The sequence below is a fragment of the Canis lupus genome, chromosome 7, assembly GCF_048164855.1.
Source record: "Canis lupus baileyi chromosome 7, mCanLup2.hap1, whole genome shotgun sequence".
Lineage (NCBI taxonomy): Eukaryota > Metazoa > Chordata > Mammalia > Carnivora > Canidae > Canis > Canis lupus.
In genome coordinates this window covers 64216303-64241794 of record NC_132844.1, presented here as the reverse complement: position 1 = coordinate 64241794, position 25492 = coordinate 64216303, and the positions used below count along the sequence as shown (strand labels likewise).

Below are 25492 nucleotides of genomic sequence, written 5' to 3'. Positions count from 1 at the left end.
GGGACTAAATTTCCTCTCAATGTTAGGTTTCTTGAGACTCCACCCCAGCTCCCTTATTAGGGTGTCTAGGCTCACGACAGATGTATGGAAGGTGCTCTGTTCCGCTAGGGCCTGTCACCTTCTGGAGAGACGTGCAGCAGTCCCCTTTGATGCCGTTGAGATGGAATTTGGTTCAGCGGACATTCATGGCAGTCACTGCGCTGGGCCCCGTGGGTTCACAGTGGCCTCTGCCTGCTGGGCAAGCGCACCTGAGGAGGGGTCCAGGCCGCTCGCAAGAGGAGGGCGATTTTCATCCTGTAAGTTCTGCCAAGTGGTGGGCGGACTGCGAATGCCCCAGCCCTAGGGCTCCACAGGGTTTGCAGATCCTTCACTGCCCAGCCAAGGGCTCCTGTACGCCTCTTCCCCTAGCATTCCCTCACCCATTTGGATTCTCGAGCATATGGAAGGCACGAGGCTGCTGAGCTGCTGAAATTCATGTCCTTTCTGGAGGACACCAGAGTGGAGAAGAGAAAGGCGGAAGGAAGGTGTGGGAGGCGTCCCCGCGTCCCCCCTCCCCGGCCTGTCCACATTCGTCCTGGAGGGCCCGGCGGAGGTTGCTGCTGAGCGCCCAGGTCCACGCTGTCCGGGGAGAGCCGAGCCGGGCCCGGGAGCCAGTGAGGGAGGCCGGGAGCCGCTCCAGACCCTCCGCGGCCGGCGCCTTGCTAAACCGGGCTCTCCCGCTGAGAGGTGCGGCCCGAGGGCTGCCCCGCCGGATGAGACCGTGTCCCCTGCACTCCGCAGCTGCCACCGCTGCAGGCCGCCCCCCCCCCCCCCCACGTGTCCCTGAGGTCTAGTTGTCAGGACAAACTCTGGACTAAGGGAGCCCAGCCCCGAGGCGCAGAGGGCGAGAGCGCAGGGGAGGCAGGGGACCTGAGGAAGAAGGGGACCCCGGCTTCTTGCACGTTCTCCCTCCCATACCTTCCCAGCCCCGGGCTCGCTCAGCCCCACGCCTTCCCCTTCCTCCAGCCTCGGACTAAGTTCTGATCACGAGGGGGAGCCTCCGGACTTGCTCCTGCCCCGAAAGAGGCACCTGCCCTTTAATGATGCGGCTCAGGGAAGCAGCCTGGGCCCGAGGCGGTGCACCCGCGGCCGGGGGGGAGGAGGCCTGGCCTTGTCAGGGGGCGGACCTGGGGTAGGGCCAGGGAGGAGCCTCGGTGACTCAGCCTATGAGCCCCCAGGGTCTTCCCCTGGCGCCAGGGCATTCCTGTCTGGGGGTCGGAGGCCTATGGCTCATTCTCGAAGGGCAGCGTTGCCGGGGGCAGTTCCAGTGTGGGGCTGGCAGGCTGCTCTGTCCCCTGCACGGGAAAGTCCCTACCTCGGGGCAGAGCCTGGGCTTGGAAGGGGAAGGAATGTAGTCCCGGGGTGCTCTTGCGCGGCCGGGCCTCCCGGGACACCCAGGCTGCCCGGATCCCACCGCGGCCACCGCGCGCCCGGTGCTGGCCACTGGCCACAGAGCGCAGAGCCTCCTCCTGCTCGCGGGCGGCCGTCACCCCGGCCGTCACCTCGGCCCTCTCGCCCGGCTGCTCCTTCTCAGCCTCCTCTTCTGCGGCTGTTCCTGAGATGCTGGGAGTTGTGGGGCTTTTGTGGCGACCCTCTCCCCAAGCTGCCTCTTCTCCCCGGCACTCCACCACGGTGCCTTCACTTGTCATCCCCACCGACAGCTCCCGGATCTCCGTCCCGGCCCCGCTTTATTTCCTGACAAACACTTCTAAGGAACTGATTACCTCCCACCCCAGAAACCCCTTCCCTTCCTCTTTCCTTTCTTCATCTCACTGCCAAGCACAGACCCTCACCCACTCCAGCCACCTGCACCCCCTACTCTACTCCTTCCTCCGCTAGCATCCTCACTCAAAACACCCACTCCCCATCCTCCCCCCCCCGTCCAGTCCTCCCTACCTCTCACAGCATTCCACCCCGCTTCCTACCTACTCTCCCTGCCTGGGAGAAGGAGCAATCACCCCACCCCACTACCTCCAGGACACAAAGGCTTGGCTTGCAGGGCTCCCTGCATTCAGGCTGCCTGCCTTCGGGCCATTTCCCACACTTCTAGCCTGAGCAAGCCTTCCTAAATGCAAACCTGATCTCATTATTCTCCTGCTTAAACTCTTCTAGAGCTCCCACAGGACCACAGGACAAAAACCCACATTCCTTAACAGGGCTAACCAAACTCTCATGCTCTGGCTGGTGTGGACTTCAGCAGGGTTTCCTCTCACATCCCCCTGCCTTTCTAGGCTGGCCTCCGTTCCATCAAGGGTCACACCAGCTGACTTCAGGGCTGCTCCCTTTGCTTGGAACGTCTTTCTTTCTTTGGCTTCTTCCTTCCTTTCTTTCTTTTTCTTTCTTTCTTTCTTTCTTTCTTTCTTTCTTTCTTTCTTTCTTTCTTTCTTCTTTCTTTCTTTCTTCTTCTTTCTTTCTTTCTTTCTTTCTTTCTTTCTTCTTTCTTTCTTTCTTTCTTTCTTTCTTTCTTTCTTTCTTTTTTTTCTTCTTCCTTCCTTCCTTCTTTTTCTTTTTTCTTTCTTTCTTTCTTTCTTTCTTTCTTTCTTTCTTTCTTTCCTTCTTTCTTTCTTCTTTCTTTTTCTTTCTTTTTTTTCTTCTTCCTTCCTTCCTTTTCTTTCTTTCTTTCTTTCTTTCTTTCTTTCTTTCTTTCTTTCTTCTTTCTTTTTTTCTCATCTTTTTAAAGTTTTTATTTATTTATTCATGAGACAGAGAGAGAGAGAGAGAGAGGCAGAGACACAGGCAGAGGAAAAAGCAGGCTTCATGCAGGGAGCCCGATCCTGGGTCTCCAGGATCACGCCCTGGGCAGAAGGCAGGCACTAAACCATTGAGCCACCCGGGGATCCCCTATTTGGCTCATTTCTACCCAGCCCTGTGATTTCAGCAGAGATGTCTTTTCCTCTACACAGCTTTCCAGGGCCTCACAGGTCTACAAGGAGTCACTGTGGTCCTCAGCACCCTGACCTTCTGTCATCACAGGCCTTTATGCGGGAATTGCCTGCTGACTTGCTTTGTCCCCTTTCTCAATATTGTAAGCACCCTGAAGACAGCAACCACATTTGCTTAATTCACACTTGCATCCCTGGGGCTTAGACTGGGGGCACACATTTAATGAGCATTCTATACCTATCTGCAGCATAGGAGCAGCAGCATGTGAGCCAGCACGTCACACAGGCACTGTGTGCAGCGACATGGACTCGAATGCCCAGCTGGATCTCAGAGTCCTTGTTGTAAGATTAGGATGAGCTGTCTCTCAGGGTTGGGTTGATGTGGGAAGTACATGCATACAAATGTCCTTCGTAACTGGATCAGGACCACTGCCTGGCAGGGCAGGGATGAACTGTGATGAACTGTGAGGTGGGCAACCACAGATGGGTGTCATTTGCTGATCCTTTCAGCAAACCAGAAGGTCAGAGGAGGGATCCTTGCAAGTCCATGGTCAAGGACATACCCAGGACAGTTGCTGAGTTCCTCAACTTCAAGGGGAATGAAAAGGATGGAGGTTGAGGTAGGATCTCATGTACCTTCCAAGACTAGCTCCAGGGAGAATCCCAGGCTGCCCTTGGTATGTGTTGGGCAGATATATCACCACTAGGGGAGCAGCTGAGGAGGCCTGACACCAGGCTCTGCCCCAGGGCAGTTAGAACCACAGGCAATTTGCTGGGGACCAGGGGCAGCAGCTGCTTTAACCTCTGGACTAAGGGGAGTTGCTGGTGTTCAGGAGCCACTCAATCTTCAAGAACCTCTTCTATCTATTCCCTATCACGTCAGCTGGCCGGTGGGGAAATATGTCCTTGGAGGGCAAAGGGTTCCTATGACACCTTTCCTAGTCTCCTGGTCTAGAGCAATTAACTTAATATGTTGATTATTTACAGAGTGAATATGCGGTCCTCTTCCCTGGCAGAGAGGAAGGGAGGCCTGCATCTATGCCATTTTCTTCCTCTGTAGACCTGTCCCTGGCACGACACCTTAACTGCCTCTGTTATGCTGCCGTGAAGATGACGGGTGGATCTTCATGGCATTATAAGGACCTTTCATTTCCCTTAGCCTTTACTTTCATACCAATATTTCTTTTCTATTCCATCTTGTTTACCTTCAAGGTGCTGTCCGCTATGGTGTCCTGTTGAGCTGTTCATTCCCTGAGTCTCCAGGAGCCTGCTGTTGCATTCTCCTGCTTCTAGAAAGTAGGTCTTGAGCAGTTCACTTGGCTGCTAAGACTTCTCGAAGTCAATTTTGAAGTGTCATTCTCAAGCCAAAGAAGTTATTTTTGAGTACCGTTTTCGTGGCCAGCACCGTGCTAAAAACTGTGGGGAGGCTAGGAAGATTCTAATCTAATCTCTGCTCTCAGAGTTCATAATTCTAGTTCAGGAGACAAGGTGTAAATACAAAAAACAAATGGAAAAATAATAAAGGTTAAAATTGAAGTCTAATAGGAACCAGGGAACTCCTATTTGTCATGGATGTTATTTCCAGATGGTGCCATGAGATTGCTCTCCAGCCTTGGTCCAGTTTTCCTGTTGGTTTTAGATTGCTGTTCTATTCTGTGTCTGAAAGATCCAGTGGAGTGAAGGGGTGCTTTTCTTGGTCGAGTCACATTATCATTGCCTTTGTTTCCAATTGCATTTAATCTCCCTATTTCTTTCTTCTTTTGTTATTTAATGGAACTCTGTGACAGAGGGATTCAGTTTGTATCAAAGACCGGCCACAGAAAGTTAGCTGTGTCGTGCCTGGGCACTGGTCTTTGCCAACCATGGGGTCTCCAGCCTCTCCTCATATTATTGTATACTGCGACGATGAGTCACGCCTGAAAAATGCTGTGATTTTTGAATTGTAGTTGTCTTCCCCTGAAAAATGCAGCTTAAGAATTTGTTTGCATGCTCTTATTCAGCAGAGGATAAACACCCTCTTAATGTGCCAATGCATTGCTTCTCTTGTCACAGACATGCAGCACAACCTCCCCCAGGCTGGGGGCTAGGGTTGAGAGATACTGGAAATTGCCTGAGAGGACAGCGAATGGTCCAGGTAAGAGGGAGAAGAAAATCTTTCTATCCAGTAACACAGACATGTATGTGTGAGCCACCGATCGACCCCTTTGTCCTGTAGCTCCGGGTCAACACTTGCACTCTGGGGGAACTGAAGGATCAGAAGGGATCCTGGGCCACCAACAGTACCTTCACTTGGCCCTAGAACCTCCTTGCTGTGGGCTAGAGTGGCTGAGCTGGCCCAAGGCTCATGCATGGAGGCAATCAATCCCTTATTTTGTTGACTTTGCCAACATGATGACCCAACTGGAACCATGGATGGTAGAGTTATGTGATGTGAAAAGTCGGGAATGAATGGTGGGCCAGGACTCTGGGTCCTTGTTGCTGGAAGCTACCAGAGGGTGAGACTTTCTCAGGGGAAGTCTCCTGGGAGCAGAGCGAGAAAATAGTCCTTTAGTGCCATCCTGCCTAAAACCCTTTGGTGCATGTCTGTGTTCCTAGGACAGGCCAGCCCCCACAGATGGTCCGTGTGGTGCTCCAGTCACCAGGGAGGGCAGCAAGTGCATGGAGGGGATCAGGGTTACCGTAGACCATTTCCTGAGGTAAGGGTGGCCCTATTTTATATATGCTATAGGAGCGCTGCTTTGCAGTTGTTTTCACAGAAAAACATATTCTCTTAGTCCTCTGCTCTAAGCAATTATGAGCATGTAATACCTAGTAATTGAATACTCTTCACGAATGCAAGCAAAAGCTCCAATCTTGAGAAAGGGGTAGATCCTGGTTATACCCACACTCCCCCAGTACCAGCTATTCCTTTAATGATTGTTATTACAGTAACATTAAACAGATGTAGACATTTTTAAAAATGTGGGCTGGTCTCTTGACTTTCCATTTGATTTAAAAAGACTGATTTACTGCTGGGAAAAACCTTTTCAGAGGAAAGCTTTGTGCGAGTTTCATTAATTCCCTTGCCCTATGGCCACAAGCATGATGGGGCCACCAGTATTACCAGCCCATCCTCTGTGATTGGATATGTTTCAGCCCAAAAGCACATTTGTCATGGGGTTGTCAGAACTCTACTGTGCTAGAGTTAAGTGAGCTCTGTATTAAGAGGATTTGAAAGGCCACATCTTCAGCCCTGCCATCCCAACCCACCCTCTCGCTGGAAACAGACCTAAACGCAAGAGTATAAACCAGAACCAGGAACCATACCAATTCTAGAATAATTCTTGAAGTACCTGGGTGGCTCAGTCAGTTAAGTGTCTGCCTTTGCCTCAGGTCATGGTCCGGGAGTCCTAGGATAGAGTCCCTCATTGGGCTCCCTGCTCTGTGGGGAGTCTCCTTCTCCTTCTCCTTCTCCCTCTGCCTGCCCCTCCTCCACTCATATTTTTTTTCTCTCTCTCTTTCTCAAATAAAATAAAAAAAAAAAAAAAAGAGAATTTTCCCTAAGCTAGTGGTTCTTCAACTTGAGGGTGCAAAAGAATTACTTGGTAATTGGTTTAGCCCATAAAGTTAGGGGATCCTACCTCAGAGGTTCTGGATCTCAGGGACTCTGCACACTGTTTAGCCAGTGGTTTTCAAAACTGGTTGCATGTTGGAATCTTTAAAGAAATGGATACTTAGCTCCCACCTAATTAAATTAGGGTATCTTAGTGTCAGGCCCAGTGTTGAGAGCTTTTACAAGCTCCATGGGTCATTTTAATATGAAGCCAGAGTTGTCAGGCACTGGTGTAAACTACGAAGCCTTGGGTGAGGACAAGGCTGAGGGCCCCTAGAGGTTCTTACTGGATGAGGCAGCTAGTGTGACAGGCTCACACAGACAGGCATTCTGCTCCAGCACGTCCAGTGGACTATCCCAGAAACAAACGGCTTACTGTGGGTACACATTAGGTTTGTGAAACCCCAGGATTCACTCGCTACAATTTGTGTGGATGTGCCTATGTCCATTTTTGCAGGGAGAGGTGTCCTCAGCTTTCACTAGAGTCATTTTATTTCCTTTATTTCCTTCCCTGGTCCTTGTTTTATTCATTTATTCATTCACACGCCCCTGTCCTGCTCTCATTCTGCTCCTTCACCAGGTAACCATTCTTACGGTTAAAGTATGTGACGGTCTATCCTTATGTTTGGCTGTTTTTGTTTGTTTTGTGTGTATCTCTTTAGAGTCTCCATGAATTCTATGATCTTAGTGCTACCTGTGTTGGCATGTGTACATTCATCCATTGCTCCTGACTTCACGGGCAGCTTCCCCGAGATTTTACCTCTCTGCTTCCCCAGTGATGGACACCCGGGCTTCCAGCTCTCCTCAGCCACAAACTGAGCTGCCGTGCACATCCTCACATACGTCCCCTTCTGAGCCCACATGAGAGCTTCTTAGGAGACACACCCAGAGGAGGAACCACGGGCTGGATGGGCCACGTGTACGTCTTTGGACTACAGGGGGTGCAGTGTGGCTCTCCAGACGATTGCTCCTGGCGACACCCCTCCCACCATCGCTGGATCCCTAAAGTGATCTGAGACCCCCCACTCACACGCCACCAAAGCGAGAATGCTGGTGGATAACAGTCAATCTTGGCCCTCAGTGCTGTTTGCCTTTCCTTTTCTTTTTCCAGCTCTACCCTCTTTCCTGTTCCCTGTGACATCTGTATGTAACCTCAGCTGCCACCTTCACGACTCTTATTCCACTTCAACTTCCACAGGGACAACAGAGGCCATCTTTACTTGTCTCCCTTCACTTCGAAGAGCATCATTTGCAGCTTCATCTCGCCCCATTTTTCTCTCCAGGCTCACCTCACCGGGATCTTTGATACCCTCCCTGCCAGACCTTCTCTCTGAGGCCTTGCTGGGTCAGCTCCACCCCTGGGCTGTCAGTCTGCCTGCCTCTCTCTTCATAGGCTTGGTTCTGCAGCCTATAATGTTGGCCAATTCTCTCAACAAACTTCCCTTCTTGTTAGGCCTCCCTTCTTCCTCCTTCAAATGTTTGTTGTCTATCACAAACTTTCTGAACACATGTTTGCATGTGCTCTGCTTGCTCAGCTCTTTCTCATGTTCTCCGTCACTCCCAGCCCTCCGACCTGTGGTCCCCAGTCGCCTGCTGGCTCAGGGCCCTCCGTCCAGCTATTCCCCACTTCTTTCTTTCTAGGGTCCAACACCACTCGCAACACGCTGCTTGGAGCTGCCTCCCTTCTTGGCTTGAAGGACAACATGTTCTCCTGGCTCTCCCCCGCTTTTCTCTCTGCTTCCTCTCAGGCTCCCTGATGGCCTCCTCTCCCTCCCTGCCCCTTAGAGCTTCCCCCCTGCTTCTACCCTCTAGACTCTTGCATCTCCACATGTTCTCCTGAGCTTGGCCACCTCTTGGGCTCTCTTGAAGCATTTATAAGCATACGACTCTCAAAACTGGCTCTCATTCTAATTCAACGAATTGGTTTTGAAAATTCACAAATGTTTGTTTGTGTGCCAAGATCCAGAATCACATGTGACTGAACGTAACAGTTCATAGTCCACAACTCTCTCTTCTGAACCCTAGACCCAGGCACCCCGCAGTCTTTCTGTTTGCCACAGTTTGAGGCTATGCATCTACATCACAGATGAGCTGAAACGAATTATACACCTCTAGGTCTTTTTCTAAAGGGTTCAAGGCTGGCCTGACAGTATGTCAGCAGGCGCTGCTGCCCACTCAGTCTCCACTGGAGAACACACCAGAGGCCTCTGCGTCAGGAGAGGTGTGCAACGTCTACTCCCTCTGAGTAGGAAGTGCAGGGCAGCCGCAGCTGGAAGGTCTAGAGTTCTGAGACAACAATTTGGTCTATAGACTTATTTTCCCTTGCCTTTGGAACAGTGTGATATCGACAGTCAGGCAGAGGGGAATTAGTGTAAGTAAGAAGTGACAACTGTATACAAAGTCAGTGCTGTCAGAACAGACCCCGCCATGATGTTGCTTACCCCACAGCACAGGGCTGAGGAGGTTTCTATGGAGGAAAGTCCTACCAGGCTGGACATAGTTCACTGTGAAACTGAGTATGCGTCGTGCCTTCTAGAAGTTGGGTCAGGCGGATTAAGGAGAATGGAGTAGCAAGTTTCCTTGAGGCTGGGCGGGCTAAGCCTCGGAGGACCAGTGGCACTCTGAGCCAGCCTTACCTCTGCTTCAAGATCTGTTTGTTGTCTTCGATGGTGACGCTGTCAGCGTGGTCCCTCTTGAAGATTTCAAAAGCCTCTTGTCGTCCTAATGACATTTCTTCTCTCATCCCTGTTTGGAGACACGGGGAAATGGCCTCAGTCGCAGCATCAGGATCCCATTAATTTCACTGTCACTTTAGTGGGACTGCAGAGCCAGCCCTGGTTCTAAGAGGCTCACAGCGGAGAGTCTCCTGACCAGACAGGTGGCCCTGGGCTCTTCCAGCTGGCCACCGACCCACCACGGAGGCCAGTCCAGTGACACCCTGCACCCTGTGGGGCTGTGCCGGTGCATGCATGTGACTTGTGGGGGGTGGAGTTTGGAATGTCTGGTCAGAGGAAATGAAAACCAGAGCACCAGGTCCTGGATTTGCTGAGAACATCTGCAAATGCACTTTCTGCCATCATTCAGTGCCGCATTTCTCCCCGTTTTCCTGTTATGCCCCATTTTGGTTTTCTGTTAAATTTCATGCTGAATTTCCAGGCATTTAGTTGAAAGAAATACAATCCACACTGGAAGATATAGAATCTAGAAAATTCTACCCTTAGTCTCCATATAATGTCTCATCCTTGTTTCCTGTGTCTTAAGGAGGGGCCTCAGTTCTTACTCAGAAGTTAGGTTCTCTATCACAAGACCCATGAGCAGGTTGTGTTGGAGGCTCCTAGTTCACGTCTAACCTCAACACCTCATGTTGCTATGGTCACTAGGTGCCAACCCTCACTGCTGGGCCCTGTTTGAAGGCCAAATTCTGAAAGCCAGAGTCAGGACAGCCAGGGACGTTGGAGTGAGCAAGGAGCATTCCTGTACTGCATCCCTCTTCCATCCAGCTTCCCAGAGCGAGGGTCAATGAAGGCCTGTGCCTGGGACTCTCACCTAGGCTTGTGCCTAGGTGAGAGTTGAATTCACAGCTGGATTTTGGATGAATTTGTAGAGTTTTTTTTTTTTTTTTCAATGCCTCTTTTAAAAGCATTGATTCCTTTTCCCCATGTTTTCATCCAGTTAATTCTACTTATCTTTGAAGTCCTGGCTGAGTGTTACCAATCCCTCAAAATTTCCCTGAGGCCCAGGCAGCATGAATCCTCCCTCCACTATGTTCCTATCAATGCATCTGTAACACACACAGCCCAGTAGACACTGTTACTTCACATGACAATCCTTGCTGGTGACAGGTACGTTTCCAGGAGGTAGAGATTACATTTTTGTGAATACCTAGTGTCTTGTCTGGCATTTAGAAGGTGCTCACCATATGTCTGTTAAATAAATCAGGTCAGGAATGAACCAGGATTGACAACGAACCTTGCTCTAATTGCCACCTGAACATGATCCAGGGCGAGAGGGGTTTGCTGTGAGGCTTCAGGTTCTGGAGATGCATTCATGTGGGCCACATACCACATCTCCTCTTGCCTGGAAAAAACCCGCTGAGTCTCATCACCAGGCCTCGGGGTGAGGAACTGGACCAGCCCATCTGACACCAATTTAATGATTACTGTTGATAAAAATAGTACCATGAAGAATGTCTGAATGGTGAGGCACACAAGACACCCCACCCATTTCCAATCAGAAGCAAATGGGCACATCTCAGTTTTGTCTCCACATCTGTCCTGCACACTCCAGAACTGGGTTGGCCTGGGAATGGGTTTGTGTGAGACTCAGAAAGATGAGCTCTGCTGCATGAGAGACATTAACCAGGGGACACTTTTTATCCAGCAGAGCCCACCAGGAGCCAAGGGACTCATGCCATACCTCTCCCCCACTCTTGGTCTGTGCCCAATTCTGACAATGTGTGCTTTTCACTGCCAATTAAATAGCAACAGAGGGTAGAGGGAGTGAATCTCTCTGGAATAGAGTTGGGGACGAGGAGAGCTCCATGGAGACCACATGGGAGCCTGCCTGGGGGATCCCCCAAATTGCCTCCCACAGAGGAAGTGATGAGAAGGCAGCAGCAGCAGGGGGCGGGTGGGGGGGTGTGGAGGGAGTGTTGTTCAAAAGGCTTCAGTGAGGGAGACGGGTTCATGGCCTTTTCTCTCCCAGGCTCGGCTTTCTTTTAGAGCTGACAGTCCGAATTGACAGCTGGGTGGAATGGAATGGCTGTGCTGCAGTTTCTCAGGGCCCATGGCACTGTTACAGCAGTAGGTCCCAGAAGAATTTATGACCAACTGAAAACCCCACTGTGTTTTCCCCAAGATGTAGAGGGGCCTGAGTAGTTGGAACAGAAAGAACATGGAGTACACAGAGGAGGGAAATCCAGGAAGGTAATTTACTATCGTTTTCCAGAGAATCTTGAAAGTCTTGCTAAAAGTATTTGGAGCCGGCACCGTATCACAGTGTACAGGAGTCACCAATTTTCAATGACTTAAAATTCAGTGGAGTATGCATTATGAGAAAGTTACACTGGAAGCACTTAATACTTCTGGTGATTTAGGAGATGCCTGGGGTCTTGCAGTGCTAAGGCTTATTGTCAGGAGTATGGCAGGTATCAGCTTTCCTCCAGTGACGATGGAGAGAGTATTTGGCATTGGAGTTCTCTGATGGTGGTGAGCTCAGGTGAGTGGACATTCATGTGAGGGCTAGAATTGTGGCAGCTAGCATCAGACATGTCTGCTCAGGGAGGCCAAAGGGCGGTTGCTTGATGATGCCCATTGTCTGAAGGAAGAGAGGGAAGCCTACTGAAGAGCTGTCTTCCCCTCTCAGGATTTAGAAAACGGCTTTCTCATCTGGCAAGCCCTGGCCTCTGAGCACACAATGTCCACATTAGAAGGAGTAAGAGCAGTTGGAGCACAAGCTAATGAGATAATCATCTATTTATTTATTCACTCCACCAATATTGATTTATCTTAGGCACTGTGGTTGGCATGTGACAGAGATATAAACTTGAACAAGAAGATGAAAGCTTTGATCCTTGCCCTTAAAGAATTGAAAGTCTAGTGAAGGAGAAAAAAATGTGAACAATCACAATGAAAGCTGCTGTTTGCTGTAAGGCAGGCCTGTGTCCAGTGCTGGGAAACAGAGAGGAGGACGGTCAGCTCTGTCAGGGGAGACTGGGAAGGATTCTGAGGGACGAGCAGCACATGGCAGGTGGAGAAGTGGAAGAGGATCCCAGATGGAGGGGGCAGAGGAGGAGTATGGGTTAAAAGGGCAACTTGATTAATATGCATGGTTCTGCCGCCCAGTAGGAATGGCCTTTGGAGAGAATAAAATGAATTTCTTACATACTTTATGCTAATCACCGTATCAAGTGTTTCCTCACCTATTAGGTCAGTTAAACTTCTTCATGATCCCTGGTCAAGTATCACTTTACAGATAAAGGAACAGAGGCTCAGTCAAAGAAATTTTACAAAGGGGTAAGAATGGTCTGGCTTCTAGAAAAGTCAGCTCTGCTCTCAGATCACTCTTTCCAGGGAAAGTCTGCCTGAGAGAGGAGGTAGTTGGTGGGCCTGAAAATGACCTGGTAGGAGTAGATCTGCCTGTGAGATTATACTCTTATTACCGTCTATCTTGTCCAAAACTTTGAATTTTCTTTTCAGTAGCACAGAAAAAACAGAACCATGAATTTCGACTTACTATCTCTATGATTATTTCTAGAATTTGTGTACTCCATGGGTGGTAGTGTTTGTTAGTTTTGTTTGCTGCGGTCTTTCTAGTACCTGGATGGTCCCTGGCACATAGGAGGAGCTCAAATTCTTTTGAACGAATACATGAATGCTTCACATGCTTGATGCTCTTCCCTTGAGTATAGCATATTGTGACATGATGAGGGAAGTGCATTCACTGCTCTTCCTCCCTCCACCACCACACTGAGTGGGTGCATACCCTGTGTAGTGTGATTTTAGAAATTCACACATACACACAAGAAATTCAACACCATCTTCTCCCACCACATGTCACTGTGCTTCACAGCCCGCCCTTAGAGATTCCAACTCCAAGAAGCTTTTATAAAAATGCAAATGCTCTGGAAGGCATCACTATCCTAGAGCTAGCAAAGACAAACTCCACGATTTGTTGACAATTAGCTAACAGGTCCTGCAAAGAAGAGACATAAGATGGTGTCTCAGGCTGGTGCCAAAATGGGGAAAATCTGAGCTTGAAAGTGAAGATGTGATGGCAAAGACAAATTGTGCCTTCTCCCCAACTTTGTTTAGTCTGTCAGACTCAGCTGCTCATCAAAGCTGAGGACCTTAGGAATTCCCCCTTGCCATGACCAATTCTAGCTCTCGGTCATTTCCTTTTAGTGAATTTCAATCCCAGGTCCCCGTGTCGAATCCCAGAAAATATGGATGACTCAGAGAAGCCTGCTGGTCTGCTGAGACACTGGACTGTTTAAAACCTGGAGGAGAGCAAATAAAATTTCAAACAAAGCAAAGCAAAAACCAAAAGACAAATAAACAAAGAACCCTAAAGAAGAGGAGTTTTCTCTGTCTGGGTCCCCAAAACACAACATCACAGTTTCAGGTGGTGAGTTAGATGGAAAACACTTCCAAATCCTAAAGGGGCAGCCTTTCTTCTGGATATTGATACTTTTTCTGAACAGCATTTAGGCAGAAATGACAGACAACAAGGCACTCACAGAATCAGCCCTGGAGTGGGGCTTCTGAAAATGTTAGGCATACAAAATTTTTAGGCGCTGGTCCTCATTCTTAACGCTCTCTTTTTTGCCATCCTGAAATCTGGGCTCCTTATTTTGCCGAAAAACATCCATCAGTCCTTTTGGAAGTCCTCCCCGCCCCCCCAACACAGGGTCCCATGGAAACCAAATGGAAAGGAAAAACATCGGAAGTGGAGAGTTTATGCTCCTGCCTTTGGGCCTGCTGTCTGATTTCCTTTAGTCTGGAGCACGAGGGCCAGAGCTCATTTTCCTGGCTGCTCCAAACAACCTACTGCTGCTTAAGCTATTGCTTAAAAATGGACAAATATAAAATGATGGAGAGTTGTGTTATTCAATGCTGAAAAATGATTTCTCAGTCAGAGCCAAAAATATCTTTTCCTTGGGAAACACATCTATTCATGTGGTGCCTCAGTTCCTCCTGACTAACGAAGGAAGGGGAGAAAAGAAGACCTACAGGGAATGAGGAAAAGTGAATGGTGGAGTGGACGCTAATGAGGAAGAGGGCATGGATCACTCCAGCTGGGACTAAATGCAAGAGAAGGCTCAGTGCTGGGTGGGGGATGTTCAAGGCTGAGACAGAGAGGAAGCTGGATGTGGGAGGTGATTACATGATTTGTGGCTTTGTAGCAGAACCTTTGAAACCAAAGGTGAGGGAGTGGTTTTGATACAGTGATATGATGAATCCCTACAATTTGTAGAACGTGGAAGTGCAGATAGTAATGAGAAGCAACAGGCAGGGATAGAGTGTGGTTTTGTATGATATCAGATATAAGGTTCTATATGCATTGAAATTTCTCAGTAAATGCTGACTTAGGTGAAATATACAAAAATATTCTCATATAATGAGAAAAGATTTCCATCCTTTGGTATGTAGGGAAGTTAGGATGAATGTATCAGTGGGAGGGAGAGAAAGGAAGAATTTAGATGAGAGGAAGGGATAATCTACCAAGGCAGCAAGAAACATAAAGATCAGGAGGGAAATGAAAGAAAGGTCTGTGGTCCAGCCCTCTTGGGAATGGTGCTTGGAACAAGGATGTCCCCAGGGCCATCAAAGGAAATGATGGTTATAGTCAGAAACCCTGGGGTGGAGGACAGGTCAACCGCATCTAGCATGGAAAGCAAAGGGTCCACTGGTACGGGACTGAATACATTCATGAGATGAGGAAGTGCTGAAAGATCTTATAAAGAGAAATGGCCCATCTCTCAGAAAGATTAGGAAGGACATTTGAGATGCTTTACATTCCTCCTCTCACTGCGGGGAGGATGCTGTCATTTAGGATGGAGGAGGTTTCCGGAAGTTACATGGAAGACCTGGATGGCATGCATATAGCCCCTGCATTCCCACTTTCCTTCCTCACACTCACCAAAGACATTGTCAGGCAGCCTGTCACTCATCTCCTTTAACAGATGGCTCCCAGATTCCTACCCAATCAAATGACAATTGCTGTTACTTTCATGATTCCTATGCTTCCGGGGGAAAAATAACTGTCTAGTTCTACCACCTTAGGAACTAAGATGCAGGTGATTTTCCCCAGGGAGCAGCATCAGGCCCTCAAGTGCCCAAATCACTGAGAGTGGCTGGCTGGGAGTAGATGCCAAGAAGCCCTCTGTCCATGTTTCTCCACCACCAGGGTCCTGGAGGTCGCCAAAGGAAGCAGCGCCATGTGCCATGGCTCTGTTTACTTTAAGGGCCAGGAGTGGCTCAGCTACAATTTGAGGGGTTGCTGGGCGGGTACAACAGGGTATGGAATCTGAGGACGAGGGGGAGACAAAACCACTTAGCCACGGCCAAAGTGACTGCAGATGTGAAGACCAAGAGTAGACCTTTTGGGGTGACCAAGGACACTTGCCCAACCTACTTCCTGCTTTTGAGTGACACTTCTGGAATGAGTCGGTGCCCAAAGCCTTGGGGTTAAAGGCCTATGTTCAAACCAGAAGATACCACCTGGGCTAAAGTCCTCAGATTAGGACTGGCCTTGGAGTTTCCTAAACTGCCACATGAAAGCCATCAAAGGAGAACCTTTAATTTGTAGATTCTTAGGGCTGGCTTGGACCAGGCTGAAGCATGGTAGGCTTGGCAGGGGCCAAGGGAGTGGAGTAAAGGGAAAATCTGAAGTGGAAAGCCACGGAAACCTTAGGAGACCCACCCAGTAGTGGCACCACATCTAAATAAATCAAATGGGTTCCTGACTCCTGGTGCCAGAGATCACACATCCCACCAGCAAGCCTTGCCGGCCCAGCAGCGCAGACCATGTGGGCTGGGTGGAATTAAGGGGCAGTGTTCAAGGCTGGTTGTGTTTCTCTTTCGTCCTGGTAACCATGTCTGATTCACCCTCCTGCTGCAGCTGTATCCTGGATGTTGGCCTTAGTGGGTGCTGAAAGGCCCAGTGTGCCAACTGCATGGATGGACATGGAGCCCCTGGAAGAATGGCAGCTGCTTGAGGGCAATGGCCCATTTCCAGCAGTAACATAAAGCCTTGAAAATGTGGTCCTGAAGATCATCTGCTAAAGACCTTCATTTTCCTGACCTGGCCTCTCTGGGGTTTTTATTTTGTGAGTGTTCTTATTCAGGACAAAGTACCCATGTGGGTTGCTTAGAAAAAATCTGTGGACAGACACAGGCATGGAGCTTGGAGAACAGCCTGGGTCATGTTGGCATTTCTGTGTTTTGGAGTTAACTCAGGAATCTGGAGGCTAGCACATTTCCATGAAATAAGACAGCATGCTGAGGCTCCTGCTGCCAGGCAAAACTGGATCTAAGGAGTCCTTTCCATCCATTGTAGTCCCGAGATGTGGCAGCCTGGGTGTCCAGTCAGTCCCATGCCCAATATTTGGACCAACCTTGGAAATCTGGGTGGAAGGACATGCGTGCTCTAGCTCTTTATGGATTAAAGGACAGTTGACCGAGAGGGCCACTGAATAGAAGAGGCTACAAATTCTGCAGAATCTGAAAAATACAGGATTCCCTGAGTTTGAAATGTCCTGACTATTTCCAAAGGCCATGGTTAACAGGGTTCTGTTGACTGGCTTCCACTCCGATGAGTTCAGTTCTCCTGTCAGCCTGTGCTTTGGGGGGGCAGTGGCTAGAGCATTGTTCACATGCCCTACTGTCTGAAAAATGAGGCAGGTTTTTTTTTTTATCTGTAGCAGAATTGGGAAAGAATTTCACTGTAGCCTCAAATTCATTTTGATACATACTTACGAGGGAATTAAAAAAATACATTCTAGCCTAGTAGCCCCTTCCCTGAAATGCATGTAGATTTAATTAAAATTCTGTTTCTCTGGCTTGGAAGTAAGCAAAAGGCTATATGGAGTTTGGGTATACTTGTATTCATTCTTTGGGGGCAAGAAAAGGAAGGGGAAAAGCATTTTTGTGTCTTCTATGTGATAGGCACTGTTTCATGCTTCACAAATATGAATTCACAGATATTAACTCAACTAATCTTTACAACAAGTTTATTGGCACTAGTGGGGGAGGAGCTAATGCTTATTGAGAACTTCACATGTACTAGAGGGATTACATATGCTGTCTCATTTAATTCTCACAGTGACCCTGTCAACTAGGTAGTATTGGGCCTGTTCTATAGGTAAGGTAATTGAGGTTGAAAGAGGTTAAAAAAAAAAAAAAAAAAAAGAAAGAGGTTAAAAGTGACCCCAAGACAACAGTAAAATGGCAAAGCCATAACTTGATCCCAGGTTTGTCTCACTCCAGAAACCTCCTTCTGCATACTGTGTTGCTAAGGGAAAATCATTTGCCAGGTAGAAACGATCTCATTAATGCCAGCAAACCACTGAGGTCAGACCTATGGGGCCAAGAGGTCAAGAGAAGAAGGCAGTGTTGGGCTGTGAGTTGGGATGTGTACTGAAAACCATGAATGCACATGGCAGCTCAGAAGAGCTGGAGATGTTCACGAATGGCAAGCTGGGGCAGGTACCTGATGGCCAGGAGGAGCTGCTTGACCTGGAGTCCCAGGGCCTGGGTAAGGATCAGAGGGAATGGGAGGGTTGTAATGGAGCCTTGACTCTCTGCCATGAGGACTTTATTGGTTAACCAACTAGGTCAGGTCCAGTTAAGTAATTATCTTTCCCTAATCTACATGGAGCTTGAGTTCTGAAGAGTCTCCACATTCTAAGAGTTTATGCACTTAAAATGGTGGTGTTGGACCAAAGCAGGGAGATACCACGAGAAGAGGGGTAGGGTCTAGGTTCCACGAGTGTGGATTTTGGCAGAAAAGAATTTCCCATCCCCACATGAGCAATAGCCATGAGAAAGAGGTGAAAAATCTCCAAGGGGCCATCATTTTCCCCTTGACCCCTCTGTATCCTGACTGCTTTTTCTCTGGAAAGAATTTCATTGTTTAAATGTAAAATTTGTTTATTCACTGAGGCAGTGAGTCAACCGGTGAAGCAGACCATTTGTCAACAAGTACTAAGTATCTGCTCTATTGACAACCCTCTTCTATGCATAGTGTTACACATAAATCAAAGAAATATTATCCTTGACCTTGTGATAGAAAGCACTGGGGCTATGAGAAGGTCAAACCTCACGTTATCAAGCAGGCGAACACTCATAGACAAAGCTTTGGTGGTAGTATGGTGTTGGTGGTGTAGGTGATTGCTAGAAAGTGAAAGAAGGGTCGTGGTCTGCAATCTGCAGAGGGCTTTCCAAGGCAGGGTTTAGAGAAATTGAGGAGCAGGAGCTGGAGCAATGGAGGCCAGTGTCACTCCCTTCACAGAGGGACACAGAGAACACAGAGGCAAGGTCATAGGGGTGGGGAGGCGCCCACCATGTTCAGGGACTGGCACAGAGATGGACTAGGAGGACCTTAGGGTTTCCTTTGACTGTGGGGGGAATTGGGGTCCAGTGACCTCCAGGTCCAGACACCACACCCTTAATGAGTCCCCCACATCCCCAGGGCATTTTCAGGCAGAGGCACACTAGCTTTTTCCATAGGCTTGTCAGGCTATTCTCCTTCCCTCAGATGGAAAAATATCTGCTTTAGAGTGTAACTCTGGGCTGCTCTTCTACTACTCTTATGTAGTGGTTGGAGAAAGGCAATAGAATTCAAAGTAGGAGGACATGGATTTGAGTGCTGGTTTCACTTACTAGCTATATGACCTAGGGTCTGCCATTTAAATTGCTTTAAGTCTTAAGCTCCTCATCTATCAACTGAAGCTAATAAAAACTCTCGTCTCTTAATATTATTGTGAAGTGTTAATAAGACATGGTGGCATTTTGTGCATCTCTCCATTTTGGAACTGCTGGATACCTTTGCATGACTACTACATCTGCGCACCTTCCCCCCTCCTCCCCCGCCCTCAGGCCATGAGTTCCAAAAGTCATGTGATTTTGCCTTAGACATTTGTAGCTCCAGCTCCAAGCTCAGTGCCTGGAACATTGTAGATACTCCAAACAAGGTTTGTCAACGGAATGAATGAACAAGGATGAGGTATCTCTAGTTAACTTGTTTTTCTTAAAAGCATTATTGGTTAAACTGTGCGTGCATCTCTAAGGCAGTTTTCTATGTATACATTTTACAGTAATAAAACTGAATATGGCAGCTATGAATCATTTATTTGAAAGTCTGACAGAATGAATAAATATGGAATACACTATAAAAAGTGAAAGTGCAAAAATGAGTTATTATTGTAATAATGAGTCATCTAAAAACCTACCCACGTCAAACTGTTTAGAGCACAAGAACTACTTCAGTAGGAGAATTCTGAAGGTAGTTGCTAGTTATGAGTTAGCAATGGAGGAAGAGAGAGTGGTTTAACTGTCAGGTGAGCTCCACTGCTTCTGTGTTCTCTGCTTTCTGACCCAACCAGGCTCATTCCACAGTAGTAGCCTCATCTCATTGGGTAGATAAAGGCAACAGGACAGGGGCTTCCTCATCAGCCCTGACTGGTGGACTCACTGCAATCCAGGCTTTCCTTCTGGTGACAGTGGATCAAGGATCCACCATTTTATCAAAGGCCAACTCCCTCTACCTGGGCTGTGGTTCCCAAACTCCTCTGGGCTTCTTCTCTTATCCCTTCTCTCTTGCCTGAGCAACTTCCCCCTCTTCTTTGGATTATTTCCATCACACAAAATAATATTTTAAAATTCAAGTTGAAGTGGTTATACTGAGATGTAGAAATATCTGAATTTGTAGGTACAAAATGGAAGATTAAAGCATTCAATGTTCACTGGTCTTGATTTTATTAACAAAAAAGGAGACAAATTCATCTATTTATAGAGGGATGACATAGTAAGAGATTCAGGGACATTTAGATATCCAAAGGAAGGAAAAAGAATACTGTTTAACAATATCTCCCCCCACCCACCCACCCATTAGCCTTCTAGTTATCTTCTTATTTCTCTGGTCCCTTTCCAAAAAAAAAAAAGCCTCATCAGGGTTGTCTATATTCACTGTTTCTGTTCCCTTACATTCCATTCTCTCCTCAATCTAGTCCAGTGGAGTTTCATTCCCTTCACTCTGTTGCAAGTATTCTTTTGACATTCTCAGTGATCTAAGCATAGCTAAAACCAGTGGTCAGTTTTCTGTTCTCATTTTAGTTGAGCTCTCAGACAATGGTAGGGCAGTAAAGTCACCAACTATTCCACATGCCAACACCCAGTTCCTAGGTCCCCTGCAGGTGAGGAGGTGCATGTTACTGGTGTTGGCCAGTGGGTTGTGAGTGGCTATGCTATGCATTACCCCTTGGCTGAAGCACTGAAGACCCGCTGTGCAATTTTCCATGCTCTCTCTTCTCTCACTCTGGTGATTGGTGTAGTGTCATCCCAGATACATCAGCCTGGTTGCCTGGTGATTGTGGACTAGAACCTCCATCCCTCTGACCCGCAGTGTTCATACAGTGTGAATGAGAAATAGATGCTATTATGATAAACTACTGAGAATTAGTGCTAATTTATTACCAGAGCATAACCTAGCATAGCCTGACCAATACACACCACTGTTAGACATAGTTGACTCCTCCTTTTTGCCTAAAGCACTTCCTTCCTTGGCCTTCTGTGACATCATTCCCTCCTGATTTTTCTCCCACCTTCCTGGCTTCTTCCAACCTCCAGATGTTGGAGTGCAGTAGGTCTCAGTCTGGGCACTCTTCTCTTTCAACAGGTGATTTCATTTAGTCTTGTGGCTTTAAAATGTATTATATACCAATGGCTCTAAAATTTATATCTTTAGCTCCAACCTCTCCATTGAGGGTGAGATTGGGACATTTAACAGCCCACTTGAAATCTCTACTTATGTCTAATTGGAATCTCAAAGTTAACATGTTCCAAACCGAACTCTTAATTTCATGCTGTTCTAAAATCTGCCCCAAGATGTTTCCCCTAATTGTTTCCATATCAATAAATGGTACCACTTGCTCAAGCAAAAAATCCTAGAGCTCATCCATGATTCTTCAGACAACCAGAAGATTCTGTCTGAAATCTTTTCTTTTTTTTTGACATCTTTTAAAAGCATACCTTAGACCTCTTGGTTTCTCTCTGTTTCCTTGTTTATCCCAACTTAAGTCACCATCATTTCTTACCTGAAATGTCTTCTGCTTTGCCAGCATCCATCTTGCCCTCCCAGAGCATATTCTCTACATAGCAACCTGAGAGATTTTTTTAAGAACATAATCATGTCACTCCTCTGCCTCAAACTCTTCAGTAGCTTCCCATGGCTCCTGAACAAACTCCAAACTCCTCAGTCTGGCAGACCTCGCATCATGATGTCTGCCTATATCTCTCCCTCCTCAGGATCCTCACACATATCCTTTGTTCATGTCTTCTCAGCTCACCGGCCTTCTTTTAGTTCCTCAAATATGTCAGCCATATTCCTACCTCTGGGCTTTTACACTTGTCTTTTGTTTCTTCCATCTGGAATGTTCTTTCCATGAATCTTTATGATATCAATTTGTTATTCAGTTTCAAGCTCACATATTACCTCCTCTGGTCTCCAATCCACTCCAACGGTTTATGTTATTATTTCATTTTATATCCTTCCCAGCACTTGTCATCATAAGAAACTACATGTATATATGTATTGTACAGAACGAAAACTCCACAAAGGTGTATCTGTCTTGGTTATTGCTCCTTTTCCAATGCTAGGGAAGGAAGAGATTATGCTCTTAAAAAAATCACTTAGGCAAGAAAGAGAGGAGGGCAAGAAACAGAAGCCATGGAAGGAAGGAAAGAAGGAAGGAAGAATAGAAAATAGGAAGGAAGAGAGAAATAAAGGAAGGGAGGGAGGTAGGTCAACAGTTGCATTGGAAATAGGTGTCCCTAATATATACCAGATTTGCACCCTTGCTTCCTGCCCTCCTGCTCAAAACCATACTGCTCTCCTAGGAGAACCTTGATGCCTGAGTTTGAGATCTCTCTCCACACCCACAGTCAGAATTTTTCAAGTGCCTCTCTTTCTCAAAAACCTAGCCTGGGTAAACTACCATGGCTTCCTGCTCACCCACCCCCTGATTAACCTCACCAGCTCACTCCTCTATCTCTCTCTCCTTTGGTTTTCACTTTTGTGGTTGTTTGTTTTGTTTCTGTTTTAGGCATAATAAACCTATAAATAATTATTTCTAAAGGGAGCCAAACTAAACTCCACACCTAAATGATGAGTGGGCTTGTGAGAACAGCTCTCTTTCCTTTTCCTGGAAAGAGCTTCCATTTCCAAGACACAGAAATGACAGTCTTTGAAGATATCTAACATTATTTCAGAACACCACAGGGTTAGCCAGTTAATATCTGTGCCTAGCATTTGTACATTCTCAACAAGAGTACCTCTCTTACTACACAAGAGAGGTAATTTGCCATTATGAACCATTTATAATAAGCCATTCAGGAAGGCTTCTGAGGAATTTTTCTTTTACAGATGTATGATCTTATAGGAATTCTTAGAAGAATACAATTCATGCAGAACGCAAGTCCTAAAGATTTAAACCCCATAGTTTTGCCTAATAGGGAAGAACATCTATAGAGTATTATTTACTTTTCCTAATTATCAAAGTATAGCTTGTCCCTTGCAAAAAACCGGGAAATAAGGAAGCAGGAAAAAAAAAATAACTCACAATTCCTCTACCTTCCTTCCAGTTTCTTCTATGCTTTGTTTTATTATAGAGTTAAGATAAGGTATACATAATTTTGTAGCTTGCTTATTTCACTTAACATTATCTCATAATCTTTTTTCCTGAATCATCAAAATTTTTTATAAATATTACTCTTTGTGGCTATGCAATGTTTCCTAGTTATAGTGTATTCTCTAGAGTTAGAATTTTACATCATATATATATATATGCTATGTAAATAATGCTGCAGTGAGCATCTTGGTGTGTAAATGTTATTCCACATTTAAGTACTTAATTAGTTAATTAACATAAATATTTTCTGAAAAAAAAATGTTTTCTGAGTGCCCACTATATTCTAGTTATTGTTCTTGGAGCTGGTCAACAAAGGCTTATTTCCTTGGAGTGCTGACAGTCTACTGAGGGTGACAGACAAGAGAAACAGATTAAATACACACTATCAATTAGCTCTGTGAAGAGAGGTAATGCAAAGTTAGGGGATGGAGAGATCTGAATGATGCATGAGACTTTTCCTTAGGGGGTTAGAGGAAGGTCTCTCCAAGGAAGTGGTATTTACACAAAAGCATTTTGGATTATTTATGTAGGCTAGACTCCTAGAGGGAGTTTCTGAATTAAAGTTGTTGCTTTCTAGGAAGCCAGTTTATTCCCTGACAGCAGTTCTCAGCAGTGCCTGGAAGAAATAACAGTTATAAAAATGTACCCTACTAGGGTATGATCTTGAACAAGTTACTTAATTCTTGTATTCCTTAGTTTTCTTTTGTGAAGTGGAAATAATTATGCCTTTATGTGTACATGTGTGTGGGTGTGTGTGTGCGCATGCATATGTGTGGTGGAGGCAGGAGGATTGGGGGTGGCCATGGGGATGGGATATTTAGGTTCTTGCATCCCAGAAAGACTAGATTAGGGAGCAAACACACGTCTGTGAAAAGAGAATGATCAAACTGTGAAATGTGTGCAGGACATTCCAGTTGATGCAAACCTAATTGAAAGAAGGTTCTGGAAGATGTGGCATGGACACATACTGTGCTTGGCGCAGAGTAAGTGGTTGGTAATGCAGACTAAGTAAAAGAAAGACTCCAATCTTTTGGGAAGAGCTTATTGACACTGGGGAAGCTGAAAAGGGAAGGTCAAAGATGACCGGTCACCACATAGCAGTGCAGTGTGGCTTGTGATCTGTCAATCAGATAAGCTTCTTTTCATCCAAAAGCTTACAAATAGGTGGTATCTTCCATTTACTAAACTAGAAAATGGGGCTAGTAATATTGGCCTCATAGGGTCATTTTGAGAATTAAAAGGGATTGAAATATGGAAAGAACACAATACTGTGTCTTAGTCACAGTAGGCCCTCAGTAAATGCACGTTTCGCTCCTTCATCTTGTAGATGAATTCAGTAGAAAAGGATCTGGGATAGTAAAGAAGTAGCTCAGTGGGATTTAAATAAATTCTCTCTCTCCAAATCCCAGAACTAGGTGGTGTATTTGCTTATGCACCTGCATTTAGGTATACTTTTGAGTTCTCAGATCTATAGTAATAAAACTATTCTGTTGGATATAAGAAAATTAATGTGTGCTGCTGTTGACAAAAAACTCCAAGGAAGGAGTTCCAACGCCCTAGTTTATGGCTGATCATAAACAAAGTTATCAAAGGCATCTATTTTAGCATCAGACATAAATGCTCCCTTCATTTAAAACGATTAACTTGATTTGGAAAACAGCTGAAATCACACCTCCTTATTTCCTCTTGGTCCTCCCAGAGGAGTTTCTCCCTCATATGAAGATCCCTTCACCTTCATTCTCCACCCCTCTCCTTTGGCTCACTCCCCTCCATCATGTCTTTCTGATCTCAGCAGAGGCTCTTTGTAGGGTCTTCCAGACTGGACATCAGGCACACTCTGTTTGGGTAGCGCATATCTGTATGGCGTAGGACACACACATTGAACACGACAACCAGTATCATTCTTCCTTTTCCCAAATTCAGTGATGTCCAGGGTTCCTAGCCAAGGTGCAGCCATAGATCTGTTCCATCTACTGCTGGGCTCCTAGCTCCTACTTGTGTCTATCTTCTACTCTCTCTGTCATCTCTCTTCACGTGGTAGCAGCACATGAGCAGCTCTTCACTCATTACTTGCAGTAATAGCTTTGTCTGACTTATTTCCCCAGTGTTTAGTTTTTTTTTTTTTTTTTTTTAATCCTGTCTTTTCTTTAAGCCAGAAGCAGAACTGGATTGTGGGAAAACAATGCCAAGGCCATGGGGCCCTGACTGCTGCCATCTGCTACAATATCAGGAACAGGAAGAAGGAGAGGGTGCTAAAAGTTAAGTAGATGAAGTAGTTAGTTGATGAAGAGGATCTAAATTTAATTTGCTTAAAAGCTTCTCAGACTGGCATTCATCTGTGGTAGAAAATGCTCACTGGCAGATGCTCTAGGAGTTGGTTAACTGTTTGTGGTTCACATGGCTGGATAGAAAGAAAGACTCCTCTCTGTCCAAGCCCAAGAAGCTGCCTGTCTTCACTGGGTTCACTAATGAGCTTTGGGTTGCCTTGGGCAGTAATTTGCTCTCTGGATAAAAAGAATGCAAAGAGTGAGCAGGCTGAAAGCCCCTCTGGCTGGGTTTCCTCTTCTTACT

The 25492-nt window shown here is 46.5% G+C and overlaps 1 protein-coding gene across 21 annotated transcripts in view; it reads right to left on the bottom strand.

Moving 5' to 3' along the window:
• The window catches only part of KIF6 (kinesin family member 6), a 380711-nt gene that overhangs the window by 94857 nt on the left and 260362 nt on the right, over nucleotides 1–25492 (bottom strand). For 19 of the 21 annotated variants that reach the window (XM_072833153.1, XM_072833146.1, XM_072833145.1 and 16 more), the window contains one exon: nucleotides 9150–9258. In XM_072833153.1, coding sequence (XP_072689254.1) covers nucleotides 9150–9258 — 109 coding nt within the window. Of the gene's footprint in view, nucleotides 1–9149; nucleotides 9259–10482; nucleotides 10644–20490; nucleotides 20613–25492 lie in introns of those variants that run through there. The other 2 variants (XM_072833166.1, XM_072833165.1) reach the window with 2 other exon arrangements.